The 18,496-nt window shown below is 54.9% G+C and overlaps 5 protein-coding genes across 5 annotated transcripts; 3 read left to right on the top strand and 2 right to left on the bottom strand.

Moving 5' to 3' along the window:
* The first annotated feature begins 811 nt into the window (after nucleotides 1–811).
* TRIREDRAFT_122511 (glycoside hydrolase family 16) lies at nucleotides 812–2,179 on the top strand. Its single transcript, XM_006966546.1, has 2 exons — nucleotides 812–1,994; nucleotides 2,062–2,179. The coding sequence occupies exons 1-2, from the start codon at nucleotides 1,212–1,214 to the stop codon at nucleotides 2,140–2,142; spliced, it is 864 nt and encodes a 287-aa protein (XP_006966608.1). The 5' UTR covers nucleotides 812–1,211; the 3' UTR covers nucleotides 2,143–2,179.
* A 1,320-nt stretch (nucleotides 2,180–3,499) lies between these two features.
* TRIREDRAFT_108697 (uncharacterized protein) lies at nucleotides 3,500–6,188 on the bottom strand (the record flags this gene model as incomplete). Its single annotated transcript, XM_006966455.1, has 5 exons — nucleotides 3,500–3,658; nucleotides 3,732–4,040; nucleotides 4,094–5,378; nucleotides 5,447–5,619; nucleotides 5,718–6,188. 5 exons carry the CDS (start codon nucleotides 6,186–6,188, stop codon nucleotides 3,500–3,502), a joined length of 2,397 nt encoding a protein of 798 aa, XP_006966517.1.
* Nucleotides 6,189–8,934: 2,746 nt separating this feature from the next.
* On the bottom strand, nucleotides 8,935–9,684 carry TRIREDRAFT_64332 (uncharacterized protein; the record flags this gene model as incomplete). Its single annotated transcript, XM_006966454.1, has 3 exons — nucleotides 8,935–9,246; nucleotides 9,307–9,529; nucleotides 9,650–9,684. The coding sequence occupies 3 exons, from the start codon at nucleotides 9,682–9,684 to the stop codon at nucleotides 8,935–8,937; spliced, it is 570 nt and encodes a 189-aa protein (XP_006966516.1).
* A 435-nt stretch (nucleotides 9,685–10,119) lies between these two features.
* On the top strand, nucleotides 10,120–11,353 carry TRIREDRAFT_64000 (uncharacterized protein; the record flags this gene model as incomplete). The annotated part of the gene is made up of 4 exons (XM_006966545.1): nucleotides 10,120–10,260; nucleotides 10,312–10,438; nucleotides 10,492–11,247; nucleotides 11,304–11,353. The coding sequence occupies 4 exons, from the start codon at nucleotides 10,120–10,122 to the stop codon at nucleotides 11,351–11,353; spliced, it is 1,074 nt and encodes a 357-aa protein (XP_006966607.1).
* A 2,939-nt stretch (nucleotides 11,354–14,292) lies between these two features.
* TRIREDRAFT_64044 (uncharacterized protein) lies at nucleotides 14,293–14,803 on the top strand (the record flags this gene model as incomplete). The annotated part of the gene is made up of 2 exons (XM_006966544.1): nucleotides 14,293–14,523; nucleotides 14,582–14,803. 2 exons carry the CDS (start codon nucleotides 14,293–14,295, stop codon nucleotides 14,801–14,803), a joined length of 453 nt encoding a protein of 150 aa, XP_006966606.1.
* Between the last annotated feature and the right edge of the window lie 3,693 nt (nucleotides 14,804–18,496).

Here is an 18,496-nt window from a genome sequence, read left to right as displayed (position 1 = left end):
CCCCCCTGAATCCCTGCAAATCATGCTGTTTTTTTTTCACTCTCTTTTTGCTCGCCTATCACTTCTCATCAAGACTTATTCTCGACTATCGGCACTGCGTCTGATTCTGCCCAACGATGCGTCCCGCTCCATGCTCTGACTGGCTGCCCTTTCTCGGCATCTTCCCCCCTGAACTTTCGTTTACTTTTGGACTATACGAGTAGTATCATCTGTTGCCACCCCTCTCTTTTTGGCCCTCCTCATCCTCCTCCTCTTCCTCAGGGTCTCGTCGCTTTTTTTTTTTCTTTTTTGCCGGGCAAGCGCTTGGGCCTCTGTGGATCTTGTCGCCTGCATGCATGGCATGGCATGTCAAGGCAGAGAGGAATGACTGGATTCTCTTTGTCCCCTCTGAGATAGCATCTACCTGTGCTGTACATCGCCAGCACCTCCATTGCAACCCAACAGAGTAAACGAGCGGCGGGTATCACAATCCAGAGAAAGAGGTACCCCGTAGCCGCGCCCAAGCACATGCCAGTACCTCTGCCAGTACACCCCCGTAACCCATGCTCGTGATATCTCGCCATGTCCCCTGTCCATCAGCAACAGTCAGGTACTGTACCTTACCGACCATACCTTACATGTAGGCAGGTACCTTACTAGGTAGTGACTGACAGTGAGCCTCGCCGAAGCACATGATTCAAGCAGCGAGCATCTACTTAAGCGGCCTTGTTGCCACCATGCATCTAGAATCCTGCTCCTGCTTCGCTTCTGCTCTGCTCAGCTTCTTCAGCTTCTTCGTCTTTTTCATCTTCTTCTTCTCTCTCCTTTTCTTCTCTCGCAACTCCATTCCCTTCTTCCAGGCCTGTGGCCGGTTACTTTCCTTATTTGACATCTTCGCTGGTTCGATATTGCGCACACACTCCTTTTCTGTTGTGCTTTGTTTCCTGATCCTGTTCTTGGTGCTGTTGAACAGACAAGACAAAAAGCAGACACGCAGGACAAGAACAGACACTCGTCCATTTGGCTACGTCTAGCTGCCATACATTCCCTCGGTTCAGATCGATTCATTCATTCTGGACATCAGAGCAAAACAAGCAAAACCAGTCCTTTAACCCCAGAGCTCATCTGATCACGACATCCTGGCCGTCACTCCCTGACCCGGATATCCCCCATCAAGAGAGAGACGCAACTCAGACAAGACAAGGAACACAAGAGCCAGTTCCTCGACAAAAATGCACTTCCAATCCCTCGCCTCGCTGGTCCTCGCCCTGGTGGCCGTCCCCTCCGCCAGGGCCACGCTCTCGCCCAACATCTCGGGCATGAACCTCGTCTGGCAGGAGACGTTTGTCGGCAACCAGGGCGACATGGTGGACCTCACCCAGTGGACCGTCGTCACGGACCTGCACAACAACCAGGAGCTCGAGACGTACACCAACCTGCCGTCCAACATGCAGCTCTCGGGCGGCCAGACGCTGCAGCTGGTGCCGCAGAAGTCGCTGCTGGGCGAATGGACCTCGTCGCGCATCGAATCCATCCAGGCCTGGACCCCGAGCCCCGGCAAGACGATGCAGGTCCAGGCCGCCCTGCGCGGCGGCGACAGCGCCATCGACCAGAAGGCGGGCATGTGGCCGGCCTTTTGGATGCTGGGCGACTCCATGCGCCACGGCACGCCCTGGCCGCTGTGCGGCGAGCTCGACATCTTTGAGCAGATCAACGGCCAGCTGACGGGCTACGGCACCGTCCACTGCGACCACACGGGCGGCGGCGCCTGCAACGAGCCCAGCGGCCTGGGCGAGAGCATCGCCATCCCCCAGGACGACAAGTTCCACACCTGGACCCTCAAGATCGATCGCTCGTCCAACTACTGGCAGACGGAGACGATCCAGTGGTTCATGGACGGCACGCTCTTTCATACCCTGACCGGTGCCCAGATTGGCGACGAGGGCCTCTGGGCCACGCTCGCGCACTCGCCCATGTACATTATCCTCAACCTGGCCGTTGGTGGCACATGGCCCGTACGTTTCTTCCCTCCCTCTTGTCTATATATTCGTCATGAGCATCGGACTGACTGTGGTGCAACAGGGCGACCCTACCGAGGCGACCTTGTCCGGCTGGGGCAACATGTTTGAAGTGCAATACGTTGCCGTCTACGAGTCTGCTTAGAAGGCAATCTCGACGAAGTTATGAAAACCCATTACTGAAAGAAAAAGCAAGACAAGGAAGAAAGAAGAAGACGAAGGAAAAATACCCTTGAAAATGCAAAAAGAAAAAAAGATGTTGGACATTTTTTGGATAGACTTGTCGGATTCCATGTTTGAAAAAGCACATATATATCACGGCCCCCCTCTCTCAGCGCGGGGGCGGGACCATATTCACTTCGCTGTACATATATGGTAGATTCGCTATACCCATGACCGTTATGAAAGACGTACCTTTTGTCGTTTGACTTTTCTCTTTCTCTTTTTTTGACAGCTGGGTTGTGTGACTTGACATGTTGTTGTAGCACCAAATAGGTACCTTACAAGTGTGTGTCGCCGTCGTGGGGAGGAGAAGTGGCTGGTTACACTTGGCACGTCGGCATTCAATCTTTTTGTATCACACTACGCCCTGCCACGCATCAAGCTCCTCCATTCACAATATGACAATTTAGCACGGCGCAAGACACAGAGGCACAAGTCAAATACCAGTGAAATTGGTGATGAGATCAAAAGAAAACTCCAGGTTGGTCTTTTACAACGGCGGGGTGGTGGTTCACTTGTCGACTAATATGGTATGTGGAAAGAAAAGATAAAAAAAAAAAAAAATTGAAAAGAGAGAGAGAGAGACCATTATCGAAATCGTCGTCAAGACCAAAAAAGATCAAAGGAAATGATGGAAAAAAAAAAGGGACGTTTTACACAATGAAGGAGAAGGCCTGTCATACCATTTGGAGGGCCTGATGTGGAAGATGTAGAGAAAGATGATACATAGGTAGCCACCTTTGTCCATCCACTTCCCTCTTATTCCCCATCCGCCCTCCAAAACGGCCCAAGGCCCTCTCCAACAGAACAGCATGGGAAACATTTGACGTGGACGGACTACTTGAAGAAATGACAGGAGAAAGAAAAGACCAAAATACAAAAAAAGGAGAAAAAAAGGGGGGAAAAGAAAGAAAGGACCAAGAGGTGTGCGTTTTAAAAAAAGAAAAAGAAGGAAGGAAGAGAGTCCAAAGTCAAATCAACCCTCAGGGACAACAAAACATCTCTCTGTTTCTTCTTTTTTTTTTTCTCTTTTTGTGTGCCCGTTTCAAACCATCAAAAGTGAAGAAAAAAAGCCCCTGGGGAAAGAAACCGGATCGCCGCATGACCATTTGATATAATTAATCCACCCTCAACGCCAAAGTCGAATGATGCCAGATTAGAGAGATAAACCCTGGAAAACCACACAAAGGCACAAAACGTGAAAGCGCAAGCAAAAGAGCTCAATGAGCTGCCGACCCATCTCCAGAACTGCACTGGCTTGAGCGCAGGATTTCCCTACCCTACTCCGCACTGATCTCGCCGCCCTCCATCCCTGGGTATGAGCCGTTAAAGTCAAACGGCTCGTTGTTACCGTCGCCGTCGTTCAAGAACGAGTCAAAGTCAAAGTCATTCAGTACATTGTCCGAGTGCAGCGGGTTGGCCAGCTCCATGGCAAAGTCCTGAGGGCAAGCGTTAGTGAAACTGAAACCTATATGGATAATGAAAGGGGGGGTTAAACAGGACATGACCTACCGTCATCGCAAAGTTGTCCATGCCCAGGGTGTTATTCTGGGCAAGCTCATGCGAAGGCTGAGGCACAGGAGCGGCTTGAGGGGGCACCGGCGCGCTGGCTGCGGCTGTCGGGGCGGGGATTCCTGTTGTGGCCGCTGCAGCTGTTGCGTTGGGCACGGGGCCTCCGCCCTGGGCGTTCTTAAAGGCCGGGTTGACAACGGGCGTGATGGGAGTCGCGGGCGCTGCCGCGTCGGGCTCGGCGCCGTTCTCCGCCGAGGCGGCGGCGGCGTTGTTGATGTTCTGGTTGGACTTCTTCTGCGCAGCGGTTCGCTATAAGATCCGTCAGATTGCAAAATGGGGGCTGTCTGGGATGCGGCTCTTACCTTGTCCTTGGCATTCTTGGTGTCCTTCTTCTTGGGCGCCGCCTTGTTTGCCTGGCTAGGGGTGGGCGGTGCTGCCGCAGCCTGCTGGGGCGACGCGGTTGTCCGGTTGTTTGCGTTGGCGGCCGCGGCTGCTGGCGCCGACGGAGGAGGCATGGACCGCTGCTGCGGAGTGCCCTGAACCTGCTGGCCCTGCTGCATGCCCTGCGGCACCATCTGGCCGTTCATGCCCGGCTGCCACTGCTGCGGGTTGCCCTGGGCGCCCTGCTGCTGCTGTCGGGCGGCCATCATCTGCGCATTCATGGGACCGTTGAATTGCTGGCCCGGGTGCGAGCTGGGAGGACGCATGCCGTTCATCTGGGCCTGCGCCATGTTGCTGCCGTCCACTCCCTTGTAGAAGTGAGGCGCCATGTTGACGTCCACGTGGTTGCCCAAGAAGTTCATGGCATTGGGCGACTCGCGAGACTGGCCGCCGTCAGGGACCGGCGAGGGGATGCCCGAGTTGTTCATCTGGGGGGTGCCGCGCTTCATCTGCTCCGCGGGGTTGGGGGAAGCGCCGGATCGCATTGCCTGGGGCGACGTGTCGGGGAAGCCCGGTCCGTTGGGGCCAGACGGGTTTTGCTGGCCGTCTCGGGGCATCATGTCGCTCTGCTCCTGGCGGGCCATCATCAGGCGCTTCTTGTTCTGCTGCTCAAGCAGCATGAGTTGCATCTGGTAGTCCTGCAGAGCATGGTTGCTGCCCGGAGCAGCCGCCTGAGGGCCGCCGGGACCCGGTCGCATACCGCCGGGACCATTCATCTCGGGGTTGTAAAAAGCGTTAAGGGAGTTGCCGTCGGGGCCCTGGGGCATCATCGGCGAGCTCTGGTTCTGGGGGCCGCCCACGCCAGGGATCTGCTTGTTGCCAATCTGGTTGCCATGGTGCTGCTGAAGATTGTGAGAGTAAGTAGCAATCGACTTTTGCTGTGCGGCTGGCGGCGTGTTGGCAAAGTTCTGCATCTGCTGGGGGTTGAGCTGGGCAGGGTTGATGCCGTTGGCGGCGAGAACCTGCTGAGCGTTGGCGACATTGCCCATCTGCGGACCGGGCATGCCTTGGCCAGGGCGGCCGTTTGCCATCATGGCGCCGGGCTGGTTGCCGTTGAAGGGACCGCCCTCAATGCGTGGGCGCTTCGAGGGAGACGGCGCATTCTCTCCTGATGCGGGGGAGGTTGGCCGATCCCGGTTGCCGTCCATACCGGAAGGATCTCGCTGCATCTGATTCTGCTTTGCTTGCAGCATCTGCATTTGAGGGCTGCAAAGAAAGAGGATTAGTTTCGAGGCTCTGGGGTAAATGCCACGCCCGCATTCGCCGCTGCTTACTTTTGATTGTTGGCCATGGCTGCCCGGGCCAGGTTGTTCTTGTTTATGGACATGGCCATGGGGTTTTGCATGTTCCTCAAGTACTGCGCCTGGTACTGCTGCTGCGCCGCCAGGTCAGGGCGCATTTGACGTAACAGCTCTTGCTGCTGAGTCTGCTTCATTCTCTGTTGCTGCTGCGGCTTTTGATTAGCAAGGATATGTCTTTTCCCAATGCCAGTACAGTAACACATGGGGCAGATAATTCATGGCAAAAGCCATCTATTGCTCGTACCTGGGTGTGCTGGACGTATTGCTGCACCGTCTGGCTTCCGCCCTTGCCGCCGCGGGCAGTGTAAATGTCCCAGAAGACGCAGAACCACTCGTAGAGAAACGATGTGTCAGAAGCTGGCATGGGCAGCTTTGGCGGAGGTAAATCGTCGGGCAGCTTAGAATCGCCGTCGTCCTTGGAATCAGTGTCCATAGGGTCATCAACGCCGTTCATGCCACTACCGTTTTCGCGACGACCAGCGGCTTCCTTGTTGACGTTGACCTGTTGATCGCTGTTGAGGAGGGAGCGGGCACAGTCGTACATCTGGTGTCTCAGGAAGTACTCGTATATATATGTGTTGAGAACGCCACGCTGGTTCTCATTAGCATGCTGCTGTTGTCGTGCCGCAGCCGCCGCGGCGATCTGGGGGTTCATGGCGCCATTATTCATCATGGGCATCGGTGCGCTTCCAACCGGGCCGCCCATTGGATTCATGTTTGCCATTCCAACGTTGGGATTCATGATGTCGGTTAGGGAAGCTTCTTGCCGAAGTGCTTGCGAGGAAATAGCTTTGGCAATAATCGAAGAACAGAGAGAGAGAGAAGAAAAAAAAGGCGTGGGTTGGGTAAAAGTATGTCTTGATCAAAGTTTTGTGCTTGTAAGCCACTGATGTCTCTCCGCGTGAAATCCCACAGGCTAGCCAGTGTAGGCGAAAGGCACTGCTCAAGAGAAGACAAAGGCGAGAGCGCAGTGAATTCTTCGCGAACCGCGTCGGACCGGGTTGCTGTCCTGCGGGAGGCGAGAAACGCGCTTGTCGAGGTCTGGCGGTTGGCGAAAAGTGGCGATGGTAAGCGGTGGTGGTCGGTGACGGCGGAGGATGTCAGAAAAAATACCAGCGGCTGGAGTCGCGGAGCAGCGATGCTTGCCGCACTTTGCTGCAGAGGTGCGGTGCGGTCAGCTGCTGGTAAAGGCAGCAGGCAGTCTGCGGAGATGGAGGATGGAGAGAGGAGAGAAGAGCTTGACAGGTCGGGCTGAGCAGGGCCTCTGGCTTGGGGGCTGGGATCAGTCCGATTGCAGTGCGGCGCACCACAGTAAGTTTGAGGCCTTGTAGCGGTGCTGCGGACCTACACCGGCAGCGCGGGAACACAGCACAGCACAGCACAGCACCGCGCCGGCAGAGCAGCAGCGCTTCCCTACGTATCGATGGCGTCGGGTCGCAAAGGCAGAGGAAGAGTTCGAGGCGCGGCCGTGTGGCGTGGGCAAAGATGCTCGCCCGCTGCGACGAGGCTCGGCGACGGGCTCAGCAAGAGCAGAGCTGAGCAGAGCAGTGCGGTGCAGCTCGACAAGAGAGGCGGCGGCAGAGGCAGAGGCAGAGGCAGCGGCAGAGGCAGCGGCAGCGAGAGGCAGCGCAGCAACAGCGACAGCGACAGCGCCAGCGGCAGAGGGTCTCGAGGTCGTCCAGGCTGTGAGGGTCAGCTCTCGCGCTGGGCCGTGGAGACAAATGTCGCGATGGACATCAGATTAGGCTGTGGAGGTAGTGAAAGGTCAGGCAAGGTGCAGGTCAGTCAAATCGAGTCGATGGTGGTGCGCAGACGCGAGCTCATACAGTACGGCGGCGTCGCGGGCGGGAAAAGGAGTGTGGCGGTTGCGGCCGTGCGTAGGTGGAGTCTGCACGGTACAGCCGCGTCCTTTTGGTGCGCGCAGCCTCGCCGTGTCTCGCCCGTCGCCGCTGTCTGTCCCGCCTTGCCTTGCGCTGGGGCTGGTGCCGCCGCACGGTACGGTTAAGGCGCGGGCGCGAGATGGCACAGTGCGCGGGGACGGCGGCGAAAAAAGTTATTCGGGTGCGCATAAACTGGCGGGCTGCTTCGGGGGCTTTGGCGATCCCAGTATGAGGGACCGGCATCTTGGTGCCTGCGTATGCGTCAGACCAGGTGCGTACTTTTGGGTCTGCGGCAGATGTTGGCGCCTGAGGCACGAAGCTGGGGTCTGGACAGGCCCTGTGTGACAGCCACGCTAATCGAGTCCGCTGAGGTAATACTTGCTGCAAGCATCTTGAGCTGTTATGAGGACTGCCCAGGTCAGTTTCCAGTTGCATGTTATTGAACCGTTGCTCTTGAATCATATCACTACCTACAATCAAGCTACTGTTACCATTAGGAGGCCTGATACTTCTGCTCATCTGTGCAGTCTCAAGTGCTTTTCAAGGAGGAAACTGCGGCACCAGCCAGAGCTCTGCATTGAGCGCCGTCGTTCGATGCCATGTCCGGCGCTGATTTGGAATTGGGTGAAAAAATAAAAACAACTCCTCCAAGCTGCAAATTGCACGGGGCTGCGCTGTCACGGCCACCGTGTCTCGCCAGCAAGCTGTGCAAGGACGGTAAAACCCCCAGTTCTGCTGCCGCTGGTCAGCTGCGCCGACAGCAGCAAACACACTTCCGACGTCAAACTGTGGCGTGGCTCCGCGTCTCCTCGTCCTCGCAGCCCGGCGACTCCATCCTTTTCCATGTGTCTTGCCGTGTGCCGTCAGTGAATCTCCAGCTGTCACGGCCACTTTAATGTATTCCGTCGGCTTGTGACGTGATTGCTCATACCACGTACAACGCGAGGTCCGGCACTGGGCCAGTCGTTGACCTTCGCGTTGAATCACTCCACAGGCTGGGTGGGCTGATTCATGGAGATCAGGCAGGCCTGCTTGGTTTAGTTCCCGTCTGGGGCAGACTCCAGCTTGCTACTACTGTCTAGTGGGAATTGCGCCTAGTATTTGGGTCATTCGTCTTCATGTATTCAAGAAGGTTGGCATCAATTGTGTGTATTTCCATGCTGAAAGCTCCTAGGAACCTGGTAGATGGTACGATGGTACTCCTAGGTAGTATGTGATACACATGGAGCAGCTTGTCTTGTCCCCGCGTGTGCTCATGGCATCCCTGGTCTAGTTCAGCTGGCCGACTTTGACAGAGGCACCCGTCTATTCATCCCTGCCTGTCCATCTAGATGTATATCCACAGGATTACGGAGTAATTGCTGCATGCGTCTGCATTGATCTGGTCAAGCATCGAATCGAGATAGCTCGGCTTGATCCATGGGTATATCCCGCCTTTTGTTTCCTCGACGACCGGTCCCGGATTGATAGTCGCTGCTGTTGATCTTTGTCTTTTGCCAAACTTTCTTCAGCGGTTTCAGTCATACGCTGCACATTTTGGCTAGCAAATTCTTTTTTTCCAACACAAGAGAGTCTCTTTTTTCAGTCGTCTTCCGGCGGCAACTCGTCGTCAATGTATCGTATCAGGGTCACCCGCATCTCCGTAGTGTCGTTGCCTCTGAGGACGTCGCTGATAAAGTGCGCCTCCACCTGCATCTGAACCATCTCCAGGGCGCCTCTCAAGACCCCACAGAGGATGTTGGAGTACCACAGCTCGTTTTGCGCCCTTCCATCGTCTGGCAGCTCGACAAAGTCGGCAAAGGGGTTTTCATCAAATACCAGAGAAAAGGAGTTGTTGTCGGCCGTCCAGTTCGTCACTTGCGGTGTAATGTTGAGGAAGATTTTGAAGCCCACCTAGTATTCGAGCCACGGATTAGCACAGACATAATATCGAACAGAACGATATACCCCTACCCTCGAGATCATGTCTGCCGTTTCGCGAAAGTTGGAGCAGCGCTTCATTGTGTTCGACTTGGCCAAGTAATCCTCAATGAGCCGCAACCCAATGTTGTAGCCCATCTTGTCGAGCTGTCGGTTGACCTCGGGATAGTCATCTTCGAAATCCTTACATAGCTGCGCGACGATGGTTCCGTACGTCAAGGTGACTAGCTCGGCGTTCACCTTGTCGATCCGCGTTCTAGCGATGCGATGTAATTAGATCGGATGTGCAGCTTCGTCAAGTAACGGCGATCTTACTTCCAAATCCTGCACGTCTGTTAGAACAGCCTCAGGCGCATCCTCTTGTGTTGAAACATACTCTTCCCCAATGCGGGACGCCTTGCTAGCCGCCATTGCGGCGGTGGTTCAGGCTTCAAGGGGCGGAGAGACGCCCTCAAGCAGTAGAATCTGGTTGTATAGTTGTTCTGACCGAACAATAAGCAGACAATATTGCAGGCGAGGACTGCAGCTTCGCTATCGGCCGATCTGATATGGAGGAGGGAGTGGGAGGCTGCGATTTGGTGTCATGTCGCAGCTCAGCTTAGGCGTGGGGTACGGAGTGACCTGGCTGGCGATTGACAAGCCGTGGCCACTCAGCGAGGAACATCAACGGGCCGAGAGCCAATAGGAGGGCGGGACTGGCAACGCCCAAGTTCGCAACTTTCAAGCTTCGCGATCGCGACACGGCAAATTCCCAGCAGCTCATGCTTCGACTGTGCTGAGCATTTGATCCGTTTATTTGTCGCATATGAGAATCCTCCACGATTAAAATCCATTAGACTCATCACCATGTCAGCCGAAAAACGCCCTGCGGACGACGATCCCAACGATCCTAGCGTCTCCCAGTCGCTGGTCAAGAGACAGAATGTCAACGCTTCAGAGGGAGCGCTGGCTCGACTCAATGCATCCAGCAATGCATTGGTACAGACGGTAAGCTATAGAGACTGGCTTGCTCGGGGACGAGACTGACGGTGTATGTAGGCGCCGAGGACCAGCGCGCTCCAGGCTCCGGTGATGGAGCTGACGGGACACTCTGGGGAGATTTTCGCGGCCAAGTTCGACCCGACAGGCAACCTGATTGCTTCTGGATCGATGGACCGAAGTATAAGTACGAAATCGATACACTTATGCAGAATGTTGACCTTTTCTAACAGTGGATAGTGCTCTGGAGGACGTACGGCGACTGCGAAAACTACGGCGTGCTCAATGGCCACAAGGGAGCTGTTCTGGACCTGCAATGGTCGCGAGACTCGGAGATTCTCTACTCTGCCTCGGCCGATATGCATCTGGCTAGCTGGGACCTCACTTCGGGCACACGAATACGAAGATACATCGGACACGAAGAGATTATCAACTCCCTGGACATTAGCAGACGAGGCGAGGAGATGCTGGTCAGCGGGAGCGACGATTCGACGATTGGCATTTGGGACCCACGGACAAAGAACGCTGTTGACTACATTGAGACCGAGTTTCCCATTACAGCTGTTGCCATATCGCAAGCCGGCAACGAGATTTACACCGGAGGCATAGACAACGACATCCGGGTGTGGGATTTGAGAAAGAAGGCGGTGGTGTATTCCCTGCTGGGCCACACAGACACCATCACGTCGCTGCGAGTATCACCCGATTCGCAGTCTCTGCTGTCCTATTCAATGGACACGACGGCGAGGACGTGGGATATCCGTCCGTTTGCGCCAACAGAGAGGCATATCCGTACCTTTGACGGAGCGACGACGGGAGTGGAGCAGAATCTGCTGCGCGCCAGCTGGGATTCAGAAGGCAAAAAGGTTGCAGCAGCTTCAGGCGACGGCACAGTGGTGATTTGGTCTGCCCAGACCGGCAAGCTGATGTACAAGCTGCCGGGCCACAGAGGAACGGTCAACTGCGCCGAGTTTTCGCCGGGCAAGGATCCTATTTGTAAGTTGGCTCTTGTCTCTTTTCCCTGCAAGATGTTGCCTGACACGGATTGGCAGTGCTCTCCGCCTCATCGGACCGGACTATGCTTCTCGGTGAGCTGAAGTGAGAGGAGCGTGATCATCATCCGCACTTACTTGCCTTCTCCAGCACTGGCAGAGGAGCTGTGGTTATGCGAGGCGCACATAGCGAGGGCCAGTTGATCGGCACTGACCGCTGCTTCGTGAATCTTTGCTGCCGACAAAGTCAGATTATTAACCTCTCAGAAGCCATGCTTCCGTCGTCTCACGATCTACTAACCAGTCACATGGCTGAGGCCTCACATCTGCCATGGCCATCTCAGACAATTATCAACATACTCAGACCCCTGACCCTTCCCGTTGAAAAGCCAAACATATGGGAAAGGAGGAGAAAAACAGAGAATTTTAATGGAAAGGAAAGCTATAGCGACATTGGCATGTTGTTGTTATTGTTCAATTGTGAGAACAGACTACATATACCGGAAGTCGGGGCAAAATATAGAAGCGGGGGTGCAGACAAGGCGAGCATTACTGCGTCGCTCGCCAATTAACACTGTTGCAGAAACCCTTTCTCTGAAGCAATTGTTCCATTGAAAGGCATGGCAACTCTTGTCCGTTTGAAGCCGTGATATTTTTTTTTTAAACAACCCTTGTCTTGGATTTTGTTCTGGGGATACCTACATAAGGTACATGATAAGCGCCGCTGCAGTGCGCGAAACGTCTGTCACGAGCGACTATTACTAGCCTGGAACAACCTTGAACTGACCAGCATAAGGTACGGGCGCGACTGACGGCGAACCCTGGCAGCCCACGTTTCCTTCCTGCGTGAATGACTTGTTGTCTGCTTCATGCAAGACAGAGAGGCTGCTGTCAACGGTCAGCTCGAGGCCATCAGCAGTGGCATCCACTGGAGAGCGGCGCTCCACAGCAAGAGACCTGGAGAAGCGGATGGTGTGGCCTTGGCCTTGACCTCTGGCCTTGCAGCTGAGACCGCCCAACTGCTAGTAACCTGAATGCATCACCATTCGTGAGTGCACTGAAGCCTCTCCGCGTCCAATCCCCCCTCTCAATCGGGCATCAAACAGTCGGCGCGCACTCGCGAAACGTCCAATCTGTCCAGGGAGCGACGCCGGGTCGTGTCAGGGCAAAGGCTCCAGCGCATCCATTGGTGGCGGAGCTGCGTAGGCTGAAACACGGCCTCTGTTTTTAACTCGCCCTCTTCACAATGTTTGCGAGTCCTGGAACGTGCAGCAGCCCCTGGTTTTGGGGCAGCCCCCCCCTGCACGGCCGCTCGGGCTCCGGATCAATCAACGACGTGGCCCTGCGGTCTTTGGGGAGATGACGACCACTGGTGTTAGTAGTCCGCAACCCGGAGCTTGGGGGGAGGGTGGGAGGTAACATTTGATACTGGCGATGCGGGCTGGCTTGATACACGGTGGCGGGGGGCTGGACAAGGAACAGGACGGGACGGGCGATACGAGCCGGCCAGAAGAAATACCTAATATTGGGGTTCTCTCTTTGGATGATGCGATCTGCCCTGCCCTGCCCTGGTCTGCCCTGGTCTCTCTCCCTCCTCGTGATTGATTGATTGATTGATTGATTATTCTTTTCAAAGAGGTTGATGCGCGCAGGGCGGCTTTTCCGTCTTACACGTCCAGTCTGAGAGAGAGAGAGAGTGTGTGTGAGAGAGTCTGCACGGATTCTCGCAACGCCTGTGCTTCGTTCGTCGGGCGAGGCAAACGAGAGAAACTGACTGACTGCCCTTTCCAGCTGGTTTCTGGATCGGAGTGTGCGTCTTTGCGCTGCTGCTGCTTGCTTCTGTTGGCTCTCTCTCTTCTTGCCTTCTTCCTTTCTCGACTTTCTCTGTTTCCTGCTTCTCTTATCCGTTCTGTCTCTATCAATGTATTGATTGCGACACCTCAGCCTTTCCTTTACACTTGTCTCTTTTTTCCCTTTCAATTGTCTTCCTTTCCTTCTTCGTTTCCCTTGCCTCCTCTAAACCTATTTGCCCTGTCCTGCTTGTAATCTTGGCGCCGACTGGATCTCTTCTTTTCTTTACTATCCCGCGCTCACACATACTCGCTGTCACTACATCTCTCTCTGTGCCTTTCCTTCATCCTTTCGTGCGTTGAGCAGGCTCTCGATCCCTCGGAATTATCGACCATCACTTTCTCTCTTTCTCTTTGATGTCCAACCAAATCATCAATCACACATTCATTGCCGATCCTCTGCTTTTATCCGACGTCACACGAATCTTCCAGCAGAATTGCGGCTGTGCCGCGACAGAACCCCAAGGAAACACACCATCACCTACCGGTTTCCAACTCACATGATTACACAAACAACAACTTAAGAAATAAAAATCAACATGTCGTCAGACCGCAGCATGGAGCAGCTCCGGAGCGAGCTTCTGAGACGAGCACGAGGGGAAGGGCAACCGAACGCCGTGGACGACCAGGTTCTGGCCTCACGCCGACAGACCATTATGCGAGAGATGAACACGACTCGAACATTTCCCAGACGGCTCCTGCTGCCCAGCCTGGCTCGGGGACGGAGGAGGGCATCCGACGAAGAGGCTGCTCTCGAGAGCCCAAAGACGCCCGTTGTGCCGACGAGACGAACAAACCAGCTGGCTCCGTTCCGATTGAGCGTGCATCCTCGCTCTACAGCTGGAGATGCTCTGCCGGCCCCTCAGCCGGCTGTCTTGGCGGGTTCGAACGGCAGTGATGCGACTACAGATTCGACGCCCGCCGCGTCCACCAACTCGCGACGTCGGGCAGACAAGAAGCAGAAGCCGAAGCGCTTCTTGTTCTGCTTCCCGTTCATCAAGTCGAGGCATGTCCGGGCGCAGCTGGCGGTTTGCTTCGTGGCTGCCGTGTTCCTGTTCTCGCTGCTGGCAGTGTGTAAGTGGATATCGGATATGGACATTACGACTTGTCTTGGTATATGTTTGCTGACATTGGCCTTAGACTTGGGCTTGACCCTGACAAAACATGTCGTCATTGGCGAGCTGAACATCATGTTGCTCATGATCATCCTTCTCGCAGCCGTCTTCTTCTGCTACACCCTCATCCGGCTGTGGCTGATCATTCACCGCGGCGACCCGCCAGATATCCCCCGAGCCGTCGACCCGCGCGGATATGCCGTTCCCCGGACCCCCATACGGGTGGTGATGGCCCAAGACGAGGAGGCTGCGGGCGCTGAGAACGAGACAATGACGATGAAGCCGCCTGCCTACGGACTTTGGCGGGAGAGTGTGGTATGTACAAGTTGGGTATCACAAGAGGCATCGCAGCCGAGCTGACAATGACATCCAGCGCGTGGACCCCAACCGCTTCTTCTGGCAACGTAACGATGCCGCCGAGCCCGCCCCTCCGCAGACGGCAACCGGACCGAGGCCGCCGTCTTACGCCTCTGATGACGGCGTATCCTATGTGGTTGATGCGGTGCCTCGGTCTGTTGCTCCATCGTCAGATGGCGAGCAGCAGCCGGTACATCCCTCGGAACGGGGTCGGGCTGGCCAGCCACCCCCCAACTAGACGATTAGACAAGTAGTGATTCAATGTCTTGGGTTTTGTTTCACAACCCTAGTGTTTCTCGGGAGGCAAAGGGTTCGAAAACTGGGGAATATCTGTGCATGGGGGTATGTGCAGGGCCAGGATAGGGCGGCGAATTGCACATTGCCGGTCGTGCAGGGCGTTCTTGGTGATATAGGATGCTGGCAGCAGGTCTATGGCTTTTGAATGCAATGGCAATTTCTCGCAATAGCCTCTCGCTTCTTTGCCAGCAATCTTCATGTGAAAGCCTAATGGTCCGTAAATCCTGGGAGCTTTCATGGATCTCGTACATCTCGAGGTGCATTTGACCGTCACACTCGGGCCACTTTTTCCAGGGACGTGCGTGTCTTGGCTTCTTTGGAACCTTGCCAGCTTCCTTGTCGAGGCGTTTGGTCGAGATTTGGGCCTTGTTCCCTTTCCCGGCGGGGGACGGCGCCGTGATTGGCTGTTGAGGTGCATGCAGATGTTTTGAAAATTGCATGTAACCTGGCGATGCAGGACGAGTGTCTTGCTTGTTGGTGCGCCTTGATAGTACTAGTAGTAGTAGTAGTATTGATGCCGGCAAGGGGGTCTGCTGTCGGTACGAACACGCTGGAGATGGTACCTTTGTTGTTGGGTGTAATTACAAGAGGGTGTTGATGCCTCAAAGGGTAAGCTCCGTTATTACTCTGTGCGAAGTTCCTCGGCGTCATTTGAGTTCTTGAGGTGAGTTGTCATGTGAATTGGTTCGTCACACAAGGACTGCCCAAGGTAGGTAGGGTAGAGGATGGATGGGCTCATGGTTGCCACTGACACCAATCTATACGGATGCTGAATAAATGACATCTGTAAGGGCAGCATGACGGGATGATACCCAAGTCAGTAACGAACGGCGCACTGTTGCATCGCGTCAGGGCTCTTTGATCATGTTCTCTGCAGCATTTGAAATCTTCCATGGCCATACAGATGCTTGGGGCACGTTTACTGGCCATTGTGCGTCTCTGTGCGTGTGTGTGTGTGCGCGCTTGGAAATGAACCACGGGATCGCATTGAATTACTACATGGAATACGATTTTGGCGAGGGTGGAGGAGGAGGAGGTGATTTGGTAGGAGTCTTTGTTCGCTAGGCCGGATGGAGAAGGACGGGGTACGGGGAGGATACTTTGGGTTTCGGGAGAGAAACGTGGAGGGACTTGTGCTTGAATTTGCGGTGTTTTGAGGGGACTGAATGTTGGGTTGGAATAATGGGATGTTGATGTCGATGTCAATGCGTTGGTGCGGCTGCGAGATGGGATGAAGGCCTGTCGACAAACGGTATCTTGAGTCTAGATTCTCTGCTTGGTATATAGAGATGATTGAGACAACGATGACAATATCAATGCCCTCAATACTCCCCTGTGGCCCAGCAAGGGATTGAAATTCAGGTTGATGCCAATCCCTCGTAATGCTGCTGCTCGTACCTTGCAGGTATCGAGGCATCGCAGCCAGCAGTGGCAAAAAACCACCCAAGTACCTCCGGGCAACCCCTCACAGCGGTGGGGCGCTGCTAGAGCGGGATGGAAGGGCCCTGCAGCGCTGCAGTGAGACCAGCCCAGACAGCCCAGTGCCCAGCGGTCGAGCTTACAGGGAGGCGATGCCCCCGGACAGCCGCTGAGTGGACGAACCGCAGCACCCACAGCCTGCAAGTCGCGCACGCACTAGTCCCGGAGAGGCACTACTGTGCTGCTGCCCACACCACCACCGTTGGCCTTCTATGCATGCGGACCTGCGAAATTGCTGCAGAAATCAGACACGATCAAATCACAGTGCCGCTATTGATGAGGCCAGTTTTATTTGAACTACCTACAGTACTAGTAGTGATTTTTTTTTTATTTCTTTCTCTTCCCCCTTGCCGCCTTCCTGCCTGCCTTGTTCGCCTGCTCGCCGTTCGCCCTCGCGTTGGCTGCTCCACTTGCCTATTTTTCCCACTTGGCTCGCTCTTACTCATTTTCCCCTCGAGAAACCTTTTAATACTTTCTCCTCACGAACGGTTACGAAAAATTTTCCCCTTCCCATTTTCCCGGATCAACCTCAAGTCTTGTTGGTGGACGTCGCTGTCGTTGTCGCTGTTGTCGGAAACTATCTCAGGTCGCTGAACGCAGAATCGAGAATCATCTACTCATCTTATACTTTTAACTTCTTCTACCACAAGGTGTGTATCTGCCCTATCTGCTTCCTTTCTATGCGGCCACAAACGGCAAAAGCCCTCTGTGCGAAAAGTGTTTGCTTTGCTCCGGCGGATTCCGAGTTGTGCCATCGTCCAAGTCAAAGTTCAGCCCGTGGATTCAAAATGGACATCGTCAGTTCCTCAACTCTTTTCACCTTTGCCATCGAATTACAATGACGCATCATGGGGGCCGACCGACCGGTGACTCTCCCGTGGCGGCTGCGCTGCTCGGTGCACCGTATCAGAGAGCGACGAATCAACGCTTTGTGCGACACGACCCCCCGCGGTGCGACCCCGATCTCAATTTGCGGTTCGATTCGATACCCTGATATATCTTTGCGCCTGTTTGGGTGCTTGAGCGCACTTTTGCAATGATACGGAGTTGCGTCCTCGTCATTCCACGGGTATTTCAGGTTTCGGTTGAGGGAACTCGCTGCATCGAATCTGGTGATTGATGGCGCCCACGTCTCAATTCAAAACAGGAGGGCGACGAAATGTTGGCTTTCCGCTGCTATAGCTTGGCGGTGGCCCGTTTCTGCAAAGAACGAATTCACCTCAACCGCATCTTGCTGCCATGGTGTCATTCACCCCATTGGCGCCAACATTCTCGTGGTGTTGGACTCGCCTTTGCGCCGAGCTGCCGGAGAGCCTTCTTCTGGGAAAACCTTCGTTACCCTCGGCTTCGACTTCATCCAACGAGCGATCGCCTCGACTGCGCTTGAGCCATGTCGCCACACGCACCCTCTTTGCACTGCCGGGATCTTCTGCCTTGGATACCCTGCCTGTTTAAGCGAGGGAATTACTTGCATCCAATCTAGCCTGGCGTCGACATAGCCCCCAACTCATCGGCCCGCCATACACGCCGTGTCGCTCTCAATGCATCGCCGCTCACCGGATCAATCTGCTCAACGACTGAACTTTAACTGGGCAATGGCATACGCTCTTACCACATCTAAAAAAAAAGTTGTTGCAATTCTCTGCATTCACTAATATTCAGCGTCACAGAACTCAACATGTCTTCTCTCTCTCGTCGTGCTTGCTACAAGTGTGGCAACGTTGGCCACTACGCCGAGGTCTGCTCCTCTGCTGAGCGTCTCTGCTACAACTGTGAGTGCATTCTTGATTTGCTTAAGAAAGGATGAAACTATAGGACTTGGCTAACATGCTCAATAGGCAAGCAGCCTGGTATGTATACCCACGAGCGAATCCGACAATTCGATATCGCCGGTACTAACAGTATCTCCCCATAGGACACGAATCCAACGGCTGCCCCCTTCCTCGCTCTACCGAGGCTAAGCAGTGCTACCACTGCCAGGGACTGGGCCATGTCCAGGCCGACTGCCCTACTCTCCGCCTGAGCGGCACTGCTACCAGCGGCCGCTGCTACAACTGCGGCCAGCCCGGCCACTTGGCTGTATGTTCCCATCTCCCACGATGCAGATTCCGTTTGGTGACGTGAGCTCACACATGACTCCAGCGTGCCTGCCCTA

Source organism: Trichoderma reesei, assembly GCF_000167675.1.
Source record: "Trichoderma reesei QM6a unplaced genomic scaffold TRIREscaffold_13, whole genome shotgun sequence".
Classification (NCBI taxonomy): Eukaryota; Fungi; Ascomycota; class Sordariomycetes; order Hypocreales; family Hypocreaceae; genus Trichoderma; species Trichoderma reesei.
The sequence above is the reverse complement of the archived record's forward strand: the minus strand, read 5'-3'. Positions and strand labels throughout refer to the sequence as shown.

Bases quoted from the DNA above. Each gene is read 5' to 3' on its own strand.
- TRIREDRAFT_122511 (XM_006966546.1), top strand. From the start codon at position 1,212: ATGCACTTCCAATCCCTCGCCTCGCTGGTCCTCGCCCTGGTGGCCGTC. The intron at 1,995-2,061 runs GTACGTTTCTTC...GTGGTGCAACAG, and splicing joins CCGTTGGTGGCACATGGCCC to GGCGACCCTACCGAGGCGAC.